Genomic DNA, 19,908 nt, shown 5'->3' with positions numbered 1-19,908 from the left:
CACAGGAGCACCTACATATGTGAAACAAATACTAACAGATTTAAAGGGGGAAAAAGAATGCAATGCATTCATTTTAGGAGAATTCAACACACCACTCACTTCAAAGAGCAGATCAACCAGACAGAAAATAAGTAAGGAGACAGAGGCACTGAACACCACATTAGAACAGATCGACCTAACAGACATCTACAGAACACCTACCCAGAAGCAGCAGGATACACATTCTAGTCAAGTGCACATGGAACATTTTCAAGAACAGATCACTAACTAGGCCACAAAAAGAGCCTCAGTAAATTCAGAAGGATTGAAATTTTACCAAACAGTTTCTCATACCACAAAGGTATGAAACTAGAAAATTATGCAAAGAACACAAAAAATCCCACAAACACATGGAGGCTTAACAACATGCTCCTAAATAATCAATGGATCAATGACCAAATAAAAACAGAGATCAAGCAATATATGGAGATAAATTAAAACAATAATTCAACACCGCAAAATCTGTGGGACAGAGCAAAGGTCATGCTAAGAAGGAAGTATATCACACTACAGGCCTACCTCAGAAAAGAACAATCCCATACGAACAGTCTAAAGTCACAATTAATGAAACTAGAAAAAGAAGAACAAATGAGGCCCAGAGTCAGTAGAAGGAGGGACATAATAAAGATCAGAGCATAAATAAAGAAAATGGGGAGGAATAAAACAATAGAAAGAATCAATGAAAGCAAGAGCTGGTTCTTTGAGAAAATAAACAAAATAGACAAACCCCTAGTCAGACATATCAAGAAAAAAAGAGAGTCCACGACACATAAACAGAATCAGAAATGAGAAAGGAAAAATCACTATGGACACCACAGAAATACAAAGAATTATTAGAGAATACTATGAAAAATTATATGTTAACAAATTAGATAACCTAGAAGAAACAGAAACTTTCTAGAAAAATACAACTTTCTAAGGCTGACCAAGGAAGAAACAGAAAATCTGAATAGGCCAATTACCAGCAACAAAATTGAATTGGTAATAAAAAAAGCTACCTAAGAACAAAACCTCTGGACCATGGCGTCACTGCTGAATTTTCAAACATTTAGTGAAGACCTAATACTCTTCCTCCTTAAAGTTTTCTGAAAAGTAAGAAGAAATACCTCCAAACTCATTCTATGAGGCTAGCATCGCTCTAGTACCAAAACCAAGCAAAGACACCACAGAAAAAGAAAATTACAGACCAATATCCCTGATGAACACACATGCAAAAATACTCAATAAAATATTAGCAAACAGAATTCAAAAATACATAAAAAAGATCACCCATCATGATCAAGTAGGATTTATTCCAGGGATGCAAGGATGGTAAAATATTCAAAAATCCATCAAAATCAATCATCACATCAACAAGAAGAAGGACAAAAACCACATGATCATCTGCATAGAAGATGAAAAAGCATTCAAGAAAATTCAACATTCATTCATGATAAAAATCTCAACAAAATGCGTATAGAGGGCAAGAACCTCAACATAATAAAGGTCATATATGACAAACCCACAGCCAACATCATACTTAATAGTGAAAAGCTGAAAGCTTTTCCTTTAAAATTGGGAACAAGACAAGGAAGCCCACTCTCCCTACTTTTATTCAACATAGTTCTGGAGGTCCTAGCCATGGCAATCAGACAAAACAAAGAAATAAAAGGCATTCATGGGGGGGAGGGAGAAAGGGGAGGGTGGGCTGTACAACACAGAGAGGACAAGTAGTGATTCTATAACATTTTGCTAAGCTGATGCACAATAACTGTAATGTGGTTTCTAGGGGGGACCTGATATAGGGGAGAGCATAGTAAACATAGTATTCTTCATGTAAGTGTAGATTAAAGATTAAAAAAAAAGAAAGAAAGAAAGAAAAGGGGGATTACTCCTTGATAGGATAAAACTATTGGTAAATCAAAGATCAACACATGCTTTAAATATCCTTAAAGTTGATCACTTAAAGGGTGTTAGATGATCAGCTATGGAGGTACTCTTTTCTGATAATATTCCTTTCTATTAATAAAAAAAAAAAAGCAGTTCCTGTGTGCTGACCTCCAATGAGTTCTGCACAGTGGTATAGAGGGCATGTCAAAGTGTGGGCAAAGGGTCTGTTTCTATGCAGAAGATCAAGGCCTAGCTTGGCTACCCAGAAAATGAACTAAGATACGATATGAGGAGGAGCTTCCGGCATCAGCACTCTCTGGAGGACTTGTGCCAGGGGATGATCATCAAAAAGCCTCCACAGGGATCCGGATGATGCTGCGGTTGTGGCTGCATCCACCCCACCGTTTCCTGGACTTGCCATTGGAATGAGGAGGGAGATGTCTAGGCTGGCATGTGCATACAGTAAGAGAACGAATTTGACCAGATCTGTACTGTTGGAACTCAACCAGGAGTTGGGAGGGGTGCAAGGTGTAGCACTCCAAAATCTTATGACTATAGACTATCTATGGTTAAAAGAACATATGGGATGTGAACAGATCCCAGAAATGGGTTGCTTTAATTTGTCTGATTTCTCTCAGACTGTTCAAGTACAGTTGGACAATATCCATCATATCATAGACAAATTTTCACAAATGCCTAGGGTGCCTAAATGGTTTTCTTGGCTTCACTGGAGATGGATGGTAATTATAGATTTGCTTTGTTTATGTCACTGTATTCCTATTATGTTAATATGTGAGTGCAAGTTAGTAGTTTAAAACCTATACATGCTTAAGGTAGTCTACAAGAAGATATGCCAAAGAAATAATCAATCCTCCCATGTTTTCTTCCATATGCTACCTCTATAGCTTTTCTTCTTCCTTCCTAATTACAACCCTTAAATAGAATTCGTGCCTCATATCGAATTTACCGAGTATCATAATTCCTCCAGGTGGTAAAGATACCTCGAGACAAGTGCTGGGCATAGAAGCCACAGGGCATAAATCTGCAAAGAAGTAAAAAGCTAACCTTTTCAAACAATATGGCTTCTTTCTCACTTACCAACTTTACATCTCCCTGTATGGCCCCGGAAGATGACTGGTTAGCCAGAGACGGGTAAGATTCCTCAAGGGAGGAACAACCTAAGACAGGCACAGTTGCAGGGGGGCCATCAGGTGAGAAATTGGGGATCAACAGAGGTGAGGCTCAGAACCTCACCCCCCCTGTTTTGAGAGAAATCTTCTGCATCCGTGGATGTTTTGCTGCCCTTGTCTAGCTTGGATTAATACTTAGTCCATAGGCACACACCTGATCATCTACATTTGCCCTCTTACAGCACTAAACTATGTTTTCTACCTTTATCTTGCATCTACCTACCACTTCAGCATTTTATTAAAAATAAAAATAATAATAATAATAGAGGGAGAAATGTGGGATCCACATATAAATCAAGTATAAAAATGAAATGAATATTCATATTTGACCTGATTGTTTATAGTTCATAATGCGTGATCAAAACCAAAAGTTTCTGTGATGACTGCCCTTGTACTGTTCACCATGTAAGAACTTATTCACTATGCAAGAATTCGTTCACCATGTAAGAACTTGTTCGTCATGCTTCAGAAGATTGGAGACTGACGAGAATTAGGCTTGAGATGGATTAATGATTGTGCATTGAGCATTGACCCCCCTATACAGAATTTTATTGTTGTTAACAACCATTTGATCAATAAATATGAGGGATGCCCTCTCAAAAAAAAAAGGCATTCAGATTCATAAGAAAGAAGTTAAACTATCACTGTTTGCAGATGACATGATATTGTACATAAAAAAACTCTAAAGAATCCACACCAAAACTACTAGAACTAATATCTGAATTTAGCAAAGTTTCAGGATACAAAATTAATACACAGAAATATGTTGCATTACTACACACTAATGATGAACTAGCAGAAAGAGTAATCAGAGTAACAGTTCCATTCACAATTGCATCAAAAAGAATAAAATACCTAGGAATAAACCTAACCAAGGAAGTGAAAGACCTATACCCTGAAAACTACAAGACACTCATGAGAGAAATTAAAGAAGATACCAATAAATGGAAATACATCCTGTGTTCATGGATAGGAAGAATTAATTTTGTCAAAATGGCCATCCTGCCTAAAACAATGTACAGATTCAATGCAATCCCTATCCAAATGCTAACAGCATTTTTCAGCAAACCAGAACAAATAGTTCTAAAATTCATATGGAACCCCAAAGACTCCGAATAGCCAAAGCAATCCTGAGAAGGAAGAATAAAGCTAGGATTGCACTCCCTGACTTTAAGCTCTACTACAAAGCCACAGGAATCAAGACAATTTGGTACTGGCCTAAGAACAGACCCATAGATAAATGGAACAGAATAGAGAGCCCAGATATAAACCCAAGCTATGTGGTCAAATAATATACAATAAAGGAGCCAAGGATATACAATGGAGAAATGACAGCTTCAGTAAGTGGTGTTGGCAAAACTGGACAGCTACATGTAAGAGAATGAAGTTGGATTATTGTCTAACTCCATAAACAAAAGTAAACTCAAAGTGGATAAAAAACCTGAATGTAAGTCATGTAACCATAAACACTTAGAAGAAAACATAGGCAAAAATGTATTGAATATAAAGATGAGAAACTTTTTACTGAGCCCATCTCCTCGGGCAAGGAAAACAAAAGCAGAAATGAACAAATGGGACTACATCAAACTAAAAAGCTTCTGTACAGCAAAGGACACCATCAGCAGAACAAAAAGGCATCCTACAGTATGGGAGAATTATTCATAAATGACATATACAGCAATGGTTAACATAAGGCTCCACACCGAAAAAGCAAATAACCCAATTAAAAAATGGGCAGAGGATATGAACAGACACTTCTCCAAAGAAGAAATTCAAATGGCCAACAGGCACGTGAAAAGATGCTCCACATCACTAATCATCAGGGAAATGCATATTAAAACCACAATGAGCTATCACCTCATACCAGTTAGGATGGCAAATATTGAACAGACAAGGAACCACAAATGCTGGCAAGGATGTGGAGAAAGGGGAACCCTCCTACACTGCTGGTGGGAATGTAAATTAGTTCAACCATTGTGGAAAGCAATATGGGAGGTTCCTCAAAAAATTAAAAATAGAAATAACATTTGACCTGGGAATTTCACTTCTAGGAATTTACCCAAAGAAAACAAGATCCCAGATTCAAAAAGACAGATGCACCCCTATGTTTATCACAGCACTATTTACAATAGCCAAGACATGGAAGCAGCACAAGTGTCCATCAGTAGATGAATGGATAAAGGAGATGTGGTACATATACACAATGGAATATTATTCAGCCATAAGAAGAAAACAAATCCTACCGCTTGCAACAACATGGATGGAGCTAGAGGGTATTATGCTCGTGAAATAAGCCAGGCGGAGAAAGACAAGTGCCAAATGATTTCCCTCATTTGTGGAGTATAACAATGAGGCAAAACTGAAGGACCAAAACAGCAGCAGACTCACAGACTCCAAGAAGGCTACTAGTGGTTACCAAAGGGGAGGGGTAGTATGATTGGCACACATGGTGTGAGGGGTTATGGGGAAGACACTGTAGCACAGAGAATACAAGAAGTGACTGTGTGGCATGTTACTATACTGATGGACAGTGACTTCAATGGGGTATGGGGGGAGACCTGATAATATGGGCGCATGTAGTAACCACTATGTTTTTCATGTGAAACCTTCATAAGAGTGTATATCAATAATACCTTAATTTAAAAAAAGAAAGGTAAAGAAAGAGTATTTAAGAATTATACCAATAAAATGTGAGAAGAGTGGCTTGAAGAAGCTATTAAATTGTACAGCCTTATGATGATGATTACTATGAACCAACTAATTGTAAGTATCAGACTGGTTTGCCTGCTCCAGACTTTCAGAACAAGGCCAATAGCCATAAAGAAAACTCTCATGTTTTGTTTCCTTTATTGGGCAAATCTCTGTAGAACAACCAACACTCCTCGGGTACCATCCTAGGTTTGAGGAGGGAAGGACCAGGGAGACAGTGAGAGCAAAATGGTAAGAATAAAATATGGTCCCTGCTTTCCAGGAGCTGCCTTCTTATGGAGGAGACTGACACATGTTTATGATCATTAACATTCAGTAGACATACATAAAAAGTAACAACGGTACCATTCATGGTGTGTTTGCCCCGTGCCAGGCTCCAACCCAAGCATTAAAATACTAGAAAATATTAACTCTTTCAATCCTCACAACATCTATGAGGTAAGTACTAGTGTAGGAAATTTACAGCATAAACTCATTTGGGGCAGCTTTAGAGGCTCTGAGGGATGAATAGGAGTCTGTCAGTGGCAAGGATGAGAAAGGGCATTCCGAGCAGCAGGAATAGCTGGTGCAAGGGAGGACAGAGGGGACAATGTTCGAGAGACTGAAGGAGGGCTTCGTGTTGAGGGGCCCAGCAGGAAGGAGTGGATGGGAGAGGGCAGATTCCTAGGGGTGGTGCTGGCAAGTTAGGTTGGACCCAAATTGTAAAAAACACAGAAATTAAAGGTTTCAGGGAAAGAGGAGTGGGGCCTTCAGCAGACTTGGGTTTTAGAACACTAGTTCTGGAATTATCGGTCTCGGGGAGAATGCGGAGGCAGGGAGATACAGGACAAGGCATTCTTTGTTCTGCAGCCCACCTTTCGGGCTGAGATGGAACAGATGCCTCTATAGTAGAGATTTTCCACTAAGACCTCGGCTCTAGAGCCCCTGATACATCAAGTCTAAGGCATGGCATGCTTGCCTTTAAAAAGAGAAAGAAAGAAAGATAATTTGTGACACAGAAAAAAGTTAGAGAAAAACATAATGTGTGTTCTCACCACTCAGCTGAAGAAATAACATCACTATCACCCTGATCCATCGCCCTGTTCCCCTTCAGACCCATCTCCTAATCTCTGGTTCAGATTTGGTTGTACCACTCTCATACATGCCTCTAGAATAAACTCAATTAGTTCTATTCCTAAATAATCAATACTGCTTTGCACATAGCCTCTGTATTCTTAAAAGCTCCCCCAGGAGGTTGTGATGCTTGGCCAGAGCTAAGGAACCAATTTCATGGACTCCTGAGGGGTGGTAGATGCTGGCCTCATCCAGGAGGTGTGAAGGAGGTCAGTAGAAGTAGGGAAACCTCTTTCCATTTTTTTGTCTAATCAGGTTTAAGAATAAACCCTTTCTAGCCACTTCCACTAGGTCTTCTTCCTAATAACATGGTCAGCAGTTCTTTTAAACTTTGATCTTGTTCTCTGGATAGTGTGGACAGGTGGGCCCAGGTAGCACATTCTGCTGTTTGGCTGGTCTACCTCCATTCCCCACCCCTTTCTCCCTTGCCTGCCTCCCCCTTGGAGGCCTGACAGCTGAACCCTTGCTGTCCCACGCTGGCCACGTGACAAAGATACTACCAGTGGGAGTCAGAGACAGCTGAGGCTCCTGCAAATGCTCTAGGTTTCCTGGTGAAGTGGGCAGGCCTGGTCATCGCTGCCCCTCCCTGTTTCCTGCTTTAAATGTGGACATGAGATCCAGAGCAGGGACAGCCATTTTCAAAGCCTGGGGGAACTGAAGCCACTTCTCCCGTACACAATGCAGGCACAGTACCTTGGGCCCATGACACTGTCAGGGGCCACAAAAATGATCTAATTTCTTCTAAAGCCAGAAGAAAAACATATGACCTAGCTATATTCATCTTTATATCAATACAGTCATAAAACAGAAATTTTCATTAATTTTTCTTTGATAATTTGCTTTCTATAAAGGCAAAAGTGCCTAACACCTATAGAAGTGATAATGCAGCCCAGGAGAGGGAGAGATCAAGAAAATCCCAGATTTACCAGGCCTGACATCATTTAGCTACAGAATCAGCTCCAGCAACCTTCAGCCTCATTATTTTATGTGAGACATTAAACGCCTCTTTGTTAAGCCTCTATAAATCAGGCTCCCTGTTACATGCAGCTAAATTTATACTCCCAAAACTGGCTTCTTGTTGGGCTGATGCAAGGAGGTCGGGGCATTTTCCTGAGAGTCCTGGTATTTCAGCTAACCAGAAATCCCCAGGGTCCAGAACCACCCCTCCCAGCACTGCACTGATTTACCTCAAGCAGAGAATTCTGGAGCTTCACATTTAGGGCTGCCTTCTCTTCTTCCAGCTGCTTTATTTCAGTTTCTGATTTCTTCTTCACCTCCTCCAACTGCGCTTCTACTTCCTAAATAAGGATTAGAAGAGTTAGATACACCAGGCACAAAAAACACGGACAGGACACCTGATGTAGTCACACCCTGCCTTATTCCCAAAAAAGTTCAAAGAAGCTTTCAAAAGTCATAAAGTATGTAAGAAAACATAAATTGGAAAACATAAATACATAAGAAAGTCAAAAGAATGCATGAGTTAGATTTACACCACAAAGCCGTTGCAGTAGCAGACCTGGGGGCTGCAGGTGGCTGGATGATGCAGCAGTTTGGGGGTAATGAGTAGTAGAACTCTGGATATATTGTGAATGCAGACCACCAGAACGTGATGAGAAGGGAGGTCGTAAGGACAACATCAAGGTTTCTAACCTGAGCAAGGGAAGGGTGATGCCACCATTAACTGAGATGAGGAAGATGGAAGGAGAAGCAGGTTTGTGTGCAGCATGAGAAGCCTGTGTGGGATGTGTTGAGTCTGAGACCTCTGTTAGACATCTAAGTAGCGAGATGGATATCCGGGTCCGGAAATCAGGGAAGAGTTCTAGATTAGAGACACGCATGTGGGAGTCATCAGCATACAGAATCAATTAGGCTATGAGTTTGAATGAGAAAAGCTAGAGAGAGAATATAAAGGAAAATAGGAGAGATTCAAGACCTGAGCATGTGACACTCTCTGTCATATTCTGTGAGTTTGAGGTTATAGAATGTGACAATTATTTGGAGTTCATTTTTCTATGCCACCAATCAATGATAGATCTGTGTTCTAATTGAGAATAGCTTGACATAATAGTACTAGCTGACATTTACTGGGTGCATACCATTTGCTGGGTATTTTACACAGATCACCTCTTTGATTCGTATGAAAACTCTATGAATGAGGTACTATTGTTAAAGCTCATTTTATAGATGAAGAAATGAAGCTGAAAGAGGTTACATGACTTGCTTGAACTCATGCAGCCAGTAAACAGGTAAGTCAAGACTGCCAGACTGAAAGGTATTTCCAGTTCTTCTTGAGCAAAACTGAGGGAGTCTCTGTGGGCAGGCCCCAGAAGTGCCCCAAAGGAGGGTGGAGAAGCTGAAAGCCCAGTCTTCAGGAACTGGAACTTCATTCTGTTTCCAAGGAGTGAGGTGAATTCGAGCTGACAGTAAGAACTGTGTGATGGGGCTGAGCTGGGATCATGGAAACCTATCTTTCATTCATTTAACCAACCAATATTAACTGAACATCTGCCATATGCCAAGTAGATAAGGACCTAGGGATATAGCCAGTATGTGCTGGAAAATTTTTAACAACTGGCTTTCCAAAACTAACTAAATAAATATTGGTCTGTAGCATTTGTTGATTTCCATGGTGTAAATGCTCCCACCATGGCTATTTTCAAGCTGCTACAGTGATATTACTAAACATGGAGCTGCAAAATGGTGTGACAATTGCCTGTGAGGAGCCAGTACAAATTGATGCCAACACACCACTGGATGTAGTAGTGAACGAAATATCCCAATAGGGCAAACACATAGTGAATAGGTCATTACAATGGGGTGTAGCAGGGGCTAAGGTAGACACAGGGAGTACCATGTACTGGACAATAGGCCAGGCAGAGAAAGTTTGTAGGAAGACCAATATTTAAATCAAGACCAATAGGATCAGAAAAACTAGACAGAAGAGGACAAATGAGTTTGCGAGTGGGTGAGAAAGTGTTCCCCATTAAGAGAAAACCATGCATTAAGACCAAGAATGGAAAGAACATGGAATGGATGACCCAAAAGGCTAGAGGGCAGAGTTAGACAGGGGAGTGGTACAGGGGGAAGCAGACAAGGCAAACGGTCCAGCCATGTAGGGTCTGATGAACCACGTTAAGGGATTCAAACTGTGGAGATCACAGAAGGCATTTGGAGCATTTGAAGCCTAGGCTGAATTTTCAGATGCTCCCCCTGGAAGGAGACTGGATTAGATGAAGTAAAGAGATGGGAGGCAGGGAGGCCAGTTAGGAGGTCATCATATATAGTCCACTGAGAAATGGTGGTGGCTGTATCAGTGTGGTACCACTGAAGACAGAGGGGAGTGGAGCTATTTCATCAGAGAAGTAGAATGAATGGACTTGATGGCTTACTGAGTATGGGAAGAGAAATAATTCATGTTTAACTCTTGGTTTCTGACTTGAGCATCTAAAAAGATACTGCTACTGATCACCTGAATGACACCTTTACACTTTCTGTGAGGCCAACTTCAGGCCCTGGGGTGGCCCATAGCATGGTCAGTCACTTAGAAGAAAAGAGGGGTGTGATTAGATTATAAGTGTCACATGACATGGCCACTTAGCATGTGTGTACTCTCTTCAGTAAGTCTATGATCCCCTTTTGCAGAACTCATTGTATTGGAAAGTTCATTTTCTAAAGAAAATATGTAAATTATCTTCTTGCTCCAAACAAGTTGAAATAACTTAGGCAACCATCAGAAACAAGGCAAAAATTCAGATTTTCTACTTCATCAATTAACTTCTCACACTGAAGCTTTTATTGAACAAACGTTTTTGCTTAATATTCTTACTGTACAGACACTCACTAAGTCTGCCTACGCATGTTCACTGTACTAGCACAGTGAAAATCCCCTAAGAAAGATTGTTAGCATAAAGCAATAGCTATTTCTAATTTTACACAGCCTAACTTCTAGGGTCCATGTAATCAATCATAGCTTCAACTATTGCCTGACAAATAGACCTAAAGTGGAAAAAAAAATGCCCACAGATGAAAATCGCTGATTTCAGCAGTAATTTTTGGCACCAGTAAGCTTCATTTTAGGTGCACAATAATTTGATTTACTATCAGAAAAGCAGTTCTGGGTCACCTAGAGAACACAGATTAGGATGAGGCATGCTCATATCCAGCTCAGTCCAAAGTGACCTTGAGGATTTCAACAGGACACTTTAACATTCTCCTAACTCAGATGAAGAGAATAAAACAACTACACAGATAAGAACATTAGGAAAAAGAAGGAGACTAATGCTTTCAAATGCATAGATTGCTTTATTCCATACCTGGAAGAATATTAGGGTGTTAATTTATAGAATTCACAGAGTATTTTAATAAATTCTGCTCTTGCTGAACTCCCGCAGTACTCAGGGAAAAAGGCTTTTTTGTACTCACTTCACATGGAAGAAATCCTATGACTAGTAAGAGGTAAAAGCAGGACCCACACCCATTCATTTGATTCCTTGTCTAGATGATCCATAATTGCAGGTAATTTAAGAAAAGACACATGAAAGAGCCACTGTGATGGAAACAACACATGAGCAATCACAGAAAATTACCAAGCAGGGATTTCAGCTGGTGTTTTAGAGGAAAACATGTTAACTTTTCCAAGAAGAAAAATTACTATTTGGAATGTATTTATAGTAAAGTTCATGGTACAGCTGAAAGAGTCAACTAGTACAAAGCCTAAAATGTCACTCAGAGTCAACGTTAGTGATCATACTAACACCAGTACTAATCAATACATGGGATATTAGACCCCATGAAGGGTCACACTGCAGTAGTAGCATTCAACTGGCATTAGAGCAAATGCTATTCTAAGCCCATCCTAACAAAATTTAAAAATAAGTCTGGAAAATGGTAAATTTTACATTATGTACATTTTACAACAATAAAAATAAGTTTAGAAAAGGTACAGCTGATTCACAAATACTTTAATTGCTTGCCAAAACAAAATTCAGTACTCATAAAAGGATGATAACAAAATCCAGACTTTCAACAAAGTTAAATTTCATGAAGTTAATATTCTTAATGTTCAGCATCCAATAAAACATTACTAAATATACAAAACAGTAAATGGGACACATAACCAGGAGAAAAATCAGTCAATAGAAAAAGACCCCATATGACATATGAAAATGTTAAAAGAGCAATTACAAATGTGCTCAATAATTTAAAGAAAAACATAAATGTAATGAGAGACAGAAAAACCTAGAAGAAATGGACAACTTCCTAGAAAAATACAACCTCCCAAGACAGACCAAGGAAGTAACACAAAAGTTAAACAAACCAATTATGAAGGATTAAATGGAATTTCTGGAGCTGAAAAATTTGATATCAGTAATGAAAAAATAAATCAAAGGGGCTTTAAAAATGAATGGATGGGGATAAAGGAGCCAGGATGGCGGCATGAGTAGAGCAGCGGAAATCTCCTCCCAAAACCACATATATCTATGAATATATAACAAAGACAACTCTTCCTAAAATAGAGACCAGAGGACACAGGACAACATCCAGACCACATCCACACCTGCGAGAACCCAGTACCTCGCGAAGGGGGTAAGATACAAGCCCTGGCCCGGCGGGACCTGAGCACCCCTCCCCCTGGCCCCTGGTGGGTGGAGAGGAGTCAGCAGGGAGGGAGAGAGAGCCCGGGATTGCTGAACACCCAACCCCAGGATTCCAGACCAGAGCGCAGACACAGTGCATGCGTGGGGTCCTGGATACTAGGGCAACAGGGCGGCAGGACCGGTGAGCGGGTGCCTGAGGCTGACGCTGGAGAACAAAGAAACGGGAGTGGTTTTTTTTTTTTTTTTTTTGCGAGTGGTTTTTGGAAGCCTTAAAGGGACAGGGACCCCAATAATAGGGAAACAGGGCAGCAAGACCGGTGAGCGGGTGCCTGAGAACGGCGCCTGAGGACAAAGAAAATCGTGCGTTTTTCCCTTTTTTTTTTGGCGAGTGCTTTTTGGAAGCCTTAAAGGGACAGGGACCCCAATACTAGGGAAACAGGGCAGCAAGACGGGTGAGCAGGTGCTTGAGACTGGTGCCTGAGGACAAAGAAAATCGCGCATTTTTCCCTTTTTTTTTGGCGAGTGCTTTTTGGAAGCCTTAAAGAGACAGGGACCCCAATACTAGGGAAACAGGGCAGCAAGACCGGTGAGCGGGTGCTTGAGACTGGCACCTGAGGACAAAGAAAATCGCGCATTTTTCCCTTTTTTTTTCTCTTTCATTGTTGCTGTTGTTGTTTTGGTTTGGAGAGTGCTTTTTGGAAGTCTTAAAGGGGCAGGACAGGACACTTAGCCAAGAGGCAGGGAATCTGGGGATCTCTGGGCAACAGGGCAGCACAGAGGCTCCTTACTGAGATAAATAGCCTCCCGGCCGCTCCCCCTCCAACGGGGCTCCACCATTTTGGAGGAGCAGCCCCAGCCAGGCCACGCCCACAGCAACAGCGGAGATAAACTCCAAACCAACCGGGTAGGTAGCTGAAGCCTTGTCTGCGCACAGCTGCCAAGCATAGGCCACTAGAGGTCGCTATTCTCCAGGGAGAGGAATGCCACAAACCAACAAGAAGGAAGGCTCTTCCAGCGGACACTCGTACCAGCTCTGCAAACTATCTCTATCACCACGAAAAGGCAAAACTACAGGCAGACAAAGATCACAGAGACAACACCTGAGAAGGAGACAGACCTAACCAGTCTTCTTGAAAAAGAATTCAAAATAAAAATCATGAACATGCTGACAGAGATGCAGAGAAAAATGCAAGAGCAATGGGATGAGATGCAGAGAAAAATGCAAGGGCAATGGGATGAAGTCCGGAGGGAGATCACAGATGTCAGGAAGGAGATCACAGAAGTGAAACAATCCCTGGAAGGATTTATAAGCAGAATGGATAAGATGCAAGAGGCCATTGAAGGAATAGAAACCAGAGAACAGGAACGTATAGAAGCTGACACAGAGAGAGATAAAAGGATCTGCAGGAATGAAACAACACTAAGAGAACTATGTGACCAATCCAAAAGGAATAATATTCGCATTATAGGGGTACCAGAAGAAGAAGAAAGAGGAAAAGGGATAGAAAGTCTCTTTGAAGAAATAATTGCTGAAAACTTCCCCAAACTGGGGGAGGAAATAATCGAACAGACCACAGAATTACACAGAACCCCCAATAGAAAGGATCCAAGGAGGACAACACCAAGACACATAATAATTAAAATGGCAAGGATCAAGGACAAGGAAAGAGTTTTAAAGGCAGCTAGAGAGAAAAAGGTCACCTATAAAGGAAAACCCATCAGGCTAACATCAGACTTCTCGACAGAAACCCTACAGGCCAGAAGAGAATGGCATGATATATTTAATGCAATGAAACAGAAGGGCCTTGAACCAAGGATACTGTATCTAGCACGACTATCATTTAAATATGATGGCGTGATTAAACAATTCCCAGACAAGCAAAAGCTGAGGGAATTTGCTTCCCACAAACTACCTCTACAGGGCATCTTACAGGGACTGCTCTAGATGGGAGCACTCCTAAAAAGAGCACAGAACAAAACACACAACATATGAAGAATGGAGGAGGAGGAATAAGAAGGGAGAGAAGAATGGAATCTCCAGACAGTGTATATAACAGCTCAATAAGCAAGCTAAGTTAGGCAGTAAGATACTAAAGAAGCTAACCTTGAACCTTTGCTAACCATGAATCTAAAGCCTGCAATGGCAATAAGTACATATCTCTCAATAGTCACCCTAAATGTAAATGGACTTACTGCACCAATCAAAAGACACAGAGTAATAGAATGGATAAAAAAGCAAGACCCATCTATATGCTGCTTACAAGAAACTCACCTCAAGCCCAAAGACAGGCACAGACAAAAAGTCAAGGGATGGAAAAACATATTTCAAGCAAATAACAGTGAAAAGAAAGCAGGGGCTGCAGTACTAATATCAGACAAAATAGACTTCAAAACAAAGAAAGTAACAAGAGATAAAGAAGGACACTACATAATGATAAAGGGCTCAGTCCAACAAGAGGATATAACCATTCTAAATATATATGCACCCAACACAGGAGCAAAAGCATTTGTGAAACAAATATTAACAGAACTAAAGAGGGAAATAGACTGCAATGCATTCATTTTAGAAGACTTCAACACACCACTCACCCCAAAGGATAGATCCACTAGGCAGAAAATAAGTAAGGACACACAGGCACTGAACAACACACCAGAACAGATGGACCTAATAGACAACTATAGAACTCTACATCCAAAAGCAACAGGATATACATTCCTCTCAAGTGCACATGGAACATTCTCCAGAATAGACCATATACTAGCCCACAAAAAGAGCCTCAGTAAATTCCAAAATATTGAAATTCTACCAACCAATTTTTCAGACCACAAAGATATAAAACTAGAAATAAATTCTACAAAGAAAACAAAAAGGCTCACAAACACATGGAGGCTTAACAACATGCTTCTAAATAATCAATGGATCAATGAACAAACCAAAATAGAGATCAAGGAATATATAGAAACAAATGACAACAACAACACAAAGCCCCAACTTCTGTGGGATGCAGCAAAAGCAGTCTTAAGAGGAAAGTACATAGCGATCCAGGCACACTTGAAGAAGGAAGAACTATCCCAAATGAATAGTCTAACATCAGAATTATCAAAACTGGAAAAAGAAGAACAAATGAGGCCTAAAGTCAGCAGAAGGAGGGACATAATAAATATCAGAGAAGAAATAAACAAAATTGAGAAGAATAAAACAATAGCAAAAATCAACAAAACCAAGAGCTGGTTCTTTGAGAAAATAAACAAAATAGCTAAGTCTCTAGCCAAACTTATTAAGAGAAAAAGAGAGTCAACACAAATCAACAGCATCAGAAATGAGAACAGAACAATCACGACAGACTCCACAGAAATACAAAGAATTATTAAAGACTACTATGAAAACCTATATGCCAACAAGCTGGAAAACCTAGAAGAAATGGACAACTTCCTAGAAAAATACAACCTCCCAAGACTGACCAAGGAAGAAACACAAAAGTTAAACAAACCAATTATGAGCAAAGAAATTGAAACGGTAATCAAAACCTACCCAAGAACAAAACCCTGGGGCCAGATGGATTTACCTCAGAATTTTATCAGACACACAGAGAAGACATAATACCCATTCTCCATAAAGTTTTCCAAAAAATAGAAGAGGAGGGAATACTCCCAAACTCATTCTATGAAGCCAACATCACCCTAATACCAAAACCAGGCAAAGATCCTACCAAAAAAGAAAATTGCAGACCAATATTCCTGATGAATGTAGATGCAAAAATACTCAATAAAATATTAGCAAACAGAATTCAGCAGTATATCAAAAGGATCATACACCATAACCAAGTGGGATTCATCCCAGGGATGCAAGGATGGTACAACATTCGAAAATCCATCAACATCATCCACCACATCAACAAAAAGAAAGACAAAAACCACATGATCATCTCCATAGATGCTGAAAAAGCATTTGACAAAATTCAACATCCATTCATGATAAAAACTCTCAGCAAAATGGGAATAGAGGGCAAGTACCTCAACATAATAAAGGCCAAATATGATAAACCCACAGCCAGCATTATACTGAACAGCGAGAAGCTGAAAGCATTTCCTCTGAGATCGGGAACCAGACAGGGATGCCCACTCTCCCCACTGTTATTTAACATAGTACTGGTGGTCCTAGCCACAGAAATCAGACAAAACAAAGAAATACAAGGAATCCAGATTGGCAAAGAAGAAGTTAAACTGTCACTATTTGCAGATGATATGATACTGTACATAAAAAACCCTAAAGACTCCACTCCAAAACTACTTGAACTGATATTGGAATACAGCAAAGTTGCCGGATACAAAATTAACACACAGAAATCTGTAGCTTTCCTATACACTAATAATGAACCAATAGAAAGAGAAATCAGGAAAACAATTCCATTCACAATTGCATCAAAAAGAATAAAATACGTAGGAATAAACCTAACCAAAGAAGTGAAAGACCTATACGCTGAAAACAACAAGTCACTCTTAAGAGAAATTAAAGGGGACACTAACAAATGGAAACTCATCCCATGCTCATGGCTAGGAAGAATTAAGATTGTCAAAACGGCCATCCTGCCCAAAGCAATATATAGATTTGATGCAATCCCTCTCAAATTACAAGGAACATTCTTCAATGAACTGGAACAAATAATTCAAAAATTCATATGGAAACACCAAAGACCCCGAATAGCCAAAGCAATCCTGAAAAAGAAGAATAAAGTAGGGGGGATCTCACTCCCCAACTTCAAGCTCTACTACAAAGCCATAGTAATCAAGACAATTTGGTACTGGCACAAGAACAGAGCCACAGACCAGTGGAACAGATTAGAGACCCCAGAAATTAACCCAAACATATATGGTCAATTAATATTTGATAAAGGAGCCATGGACATACAATGGCAAAATGACAGTCTCTTCAACAGATGGTGCTGGCAAAACTGGACAGCTACATGTAGGAGAATGAAACTGGACCATTGTCCAACCCCATATACAAAGGTAAACTCAAAATGGATCAAAGACCTGAATGTAAGTCATGAAACCATTAAACTCTTGGAAAAAAACATAGGCAAAAACCTCTTAGACATAAACATGAGTGACCTCTTCTTGAACATATCTCCCCGGGAAAGAAAAACAACAGCAAAAATGAGCAAGTGGGACTACATTAAGCTGAAAAGCTTCTGTACAGTGAAAGACGCCATCAATAGAACAAAAAGGAACCCTACAGTATGGGAAAATATATTTGAAAATGACAGATCCGATAAAGGCTTGACATCCAGAATATATAAAGAGCTTACATGCCTCAACAAACAAAAAACAAATAACCCAATTAAAAAATGGGCAGAAGACCTGAACAGACAGTTCTCTAAAAAAGAAATACAGATGGCCAAGCGACACATGAAAAGATGCTCCACATCGCTAATTATCAGAGAAATGCAAATTAAAACTACAATGAGGTATCACCTCACACCAGTATGGATAGCTGCCATCCAAAAGACAAACAACAACCAATGTTGGCGAGGCTGTGGAGAAAGGGGAACCCTCCTACACTGCTGGTGGGAATGTAAATTAGTTCAACCATTGTGGAAAGCAGTATGGAGGTTCATCAAAAGGCTCAAAACAGATCTACCATTTGACCCAGGAATTCCACTCCTAGGAATTTACCCTAAGAACGCAGCAATCAAGTTTGAGAAAGACAGATGCACCCCTATGTTTATCGCAGCACTATTGACAATAGCCAAAAGTTGGAAGCAACCTAAATGTCCATCGGTAGATGAATGGATAAAGAAGATGTGGTACATATACACAATGGAATACTACTCAGCCATAAGAAGAGGGAAAATCCTACCATTTGCAGCAACATGGATGGAGCTGGAGAGTATTATGCTCAGTGAAATAAGCCAAGCAGAGAAAGAGAAATACCAAATGATTTCACTCATCTGAGGAGTATAAGAACAAAGGAAAAACTGAAGGAACAAAATAGCAGCGGAATTACAGAATCCAAAAATGGACTAACGGGTACCAAAGGGAAAGGAACTGGGGAGGATGGGTGGGCAGGGGGGGATAAGGGGAAGAAGAAGGGGGGTATTAAGATTAGCATGCATAGGGGGCAGGGAGAAAGGGGAGGGAGGGCTGTACAACACAGAGAGGACAAGTAGTGATTCTACAACATTTTGCTATGCTGATGGACAGTGACTGTAATGTGGCTTTTAGCGGGGACTTGGTATAGGGGAGAGCATAGTAAACATAGTATTCTTCATGTAAGTGTAGATTAAAGATTAAAAATAAAAAGGAAAAAAAAGAAAGAAAGAAAGAAAAGGGGGATTACTCCTTGATAGGATAAAACTATTGGTAAATCAAAGATTAACGCATGCTTTAAATATCCTTAATTTTGATCACTTAAAGGGTGTCAGATGATCGGCTATGGAGGTACTCTTTTCTGATAATATTCCTTTCTCTTAATAAAAAAAAAAAAAGCAGTTCCTGTGTGCTGACCTCCAATGAGTTCTACACAGTGACACAGTGGTATAGAGGGCATGTCAAAGTGTGGGCAAAGGGTCTGTTTGTTTTTATGCAGAAGATCAAGGCCTAGCTTGGCTACCCAGAAAATAAACTAAGATAAAATATGAGGAGGAGCTTCCGGCATCAGCACTCTCTGGAGGACTCGTGCCGGGGGATGATCATCAAAAAGCCTCCACAGGGATCCGGATGATGCTGCGGTTGTGGCTGCGTCCATCCCACCATTTCCTGGACTTGCCATAGGAATGAGGAAGGAGATGTCTAGGCTGGCATGTGCATATAGTGAGACAACGAATTTGACCAGATCTGTACTGTTGGAACTCAAGCAGGATTTGGGAGGGGTGCAAGTTGTAGCGCTCCAAAATCTTATGACTATAGACTATCTACAGTTAAAAGAACATATGGGATGTGAACAGATCCCAGAAATGGGCTGCTTTAATTTGTCTGATTTCTCTCAGACTGTTCAAGTACAGTTGGACAATATCCATCATATCATAGACAAATTCTCACAAATGCCTAGGGTGCCTAACTGGTTTTCTTTGCTTCACTGGAGATGGCTGGTAATTATAGATTTGCTTAGTTTATAACACTGTATTCCTATTATGTTAATATGTGTGCGCAAGTTAGTTAGTAGTTTAAAACCTATACATGCTTAAGTTACTCTACAAGAAGATATGTCAAAGAAATAATCAATCCTCCCATGTTTTCTTCCATATGCTACCTCTATAGCTTTTCTTCTTCCTTCCTCATTACAACCCTTAAATAGAATTCTTGCCTCATATCAAATTTACCGAGCATCATAATTCCTCCAGGTGGTAAAGATACCTCGAGACAAGTGCTGGGCATAGAAGCCACAGGGC

The 19,908-nt window shown here is 40.2% G+C and overlaps 1 protein-coding gene across 5 annotated transcripts in view; it reads right to left on the bottom strand.

Moving 5' to 3' along the window:
- FAM184B (family with sequence similarity 184 member B) overlaps nt 1-19,908 on the bottom strand; it is a 141,732-nt gene that overhangs the window by 45,042 nt on the left and 76,782 nt on the right. For all 5 annotated transcript variants that reach the window (XM_073237797.1, XM_073237798.1, XM_073237795.1 and 2 more), the window contains exon 6: nt 8,108-8,218. In XM_073237797.1, coding sequence (XP_073093898.1) covers nt 8,108-8,218 — 111 coding nt within the window. The remainder of the gene's footprint in view (nt 1-8,107; nt 8,219-19,908) is intronic.

Source organism: Manis javanica, chromosome 5, assembly GCF_040802235.1.
Source record: "Manis javanica isolate MJ-LG chromosome 5, MJ_LKY, whole genome shotgun sequence".
Lineage (NCBI taxonomy): Eukaryota > Metazoa > Chordata > Mammalia > Pholidota > Manidae > Manis > Manis javanica.
The sequence above is the reverse complement of the archived record's forward strand: the minus strand, read 5'-3'. Positions and strand labels throughout refer to the sequence as shown.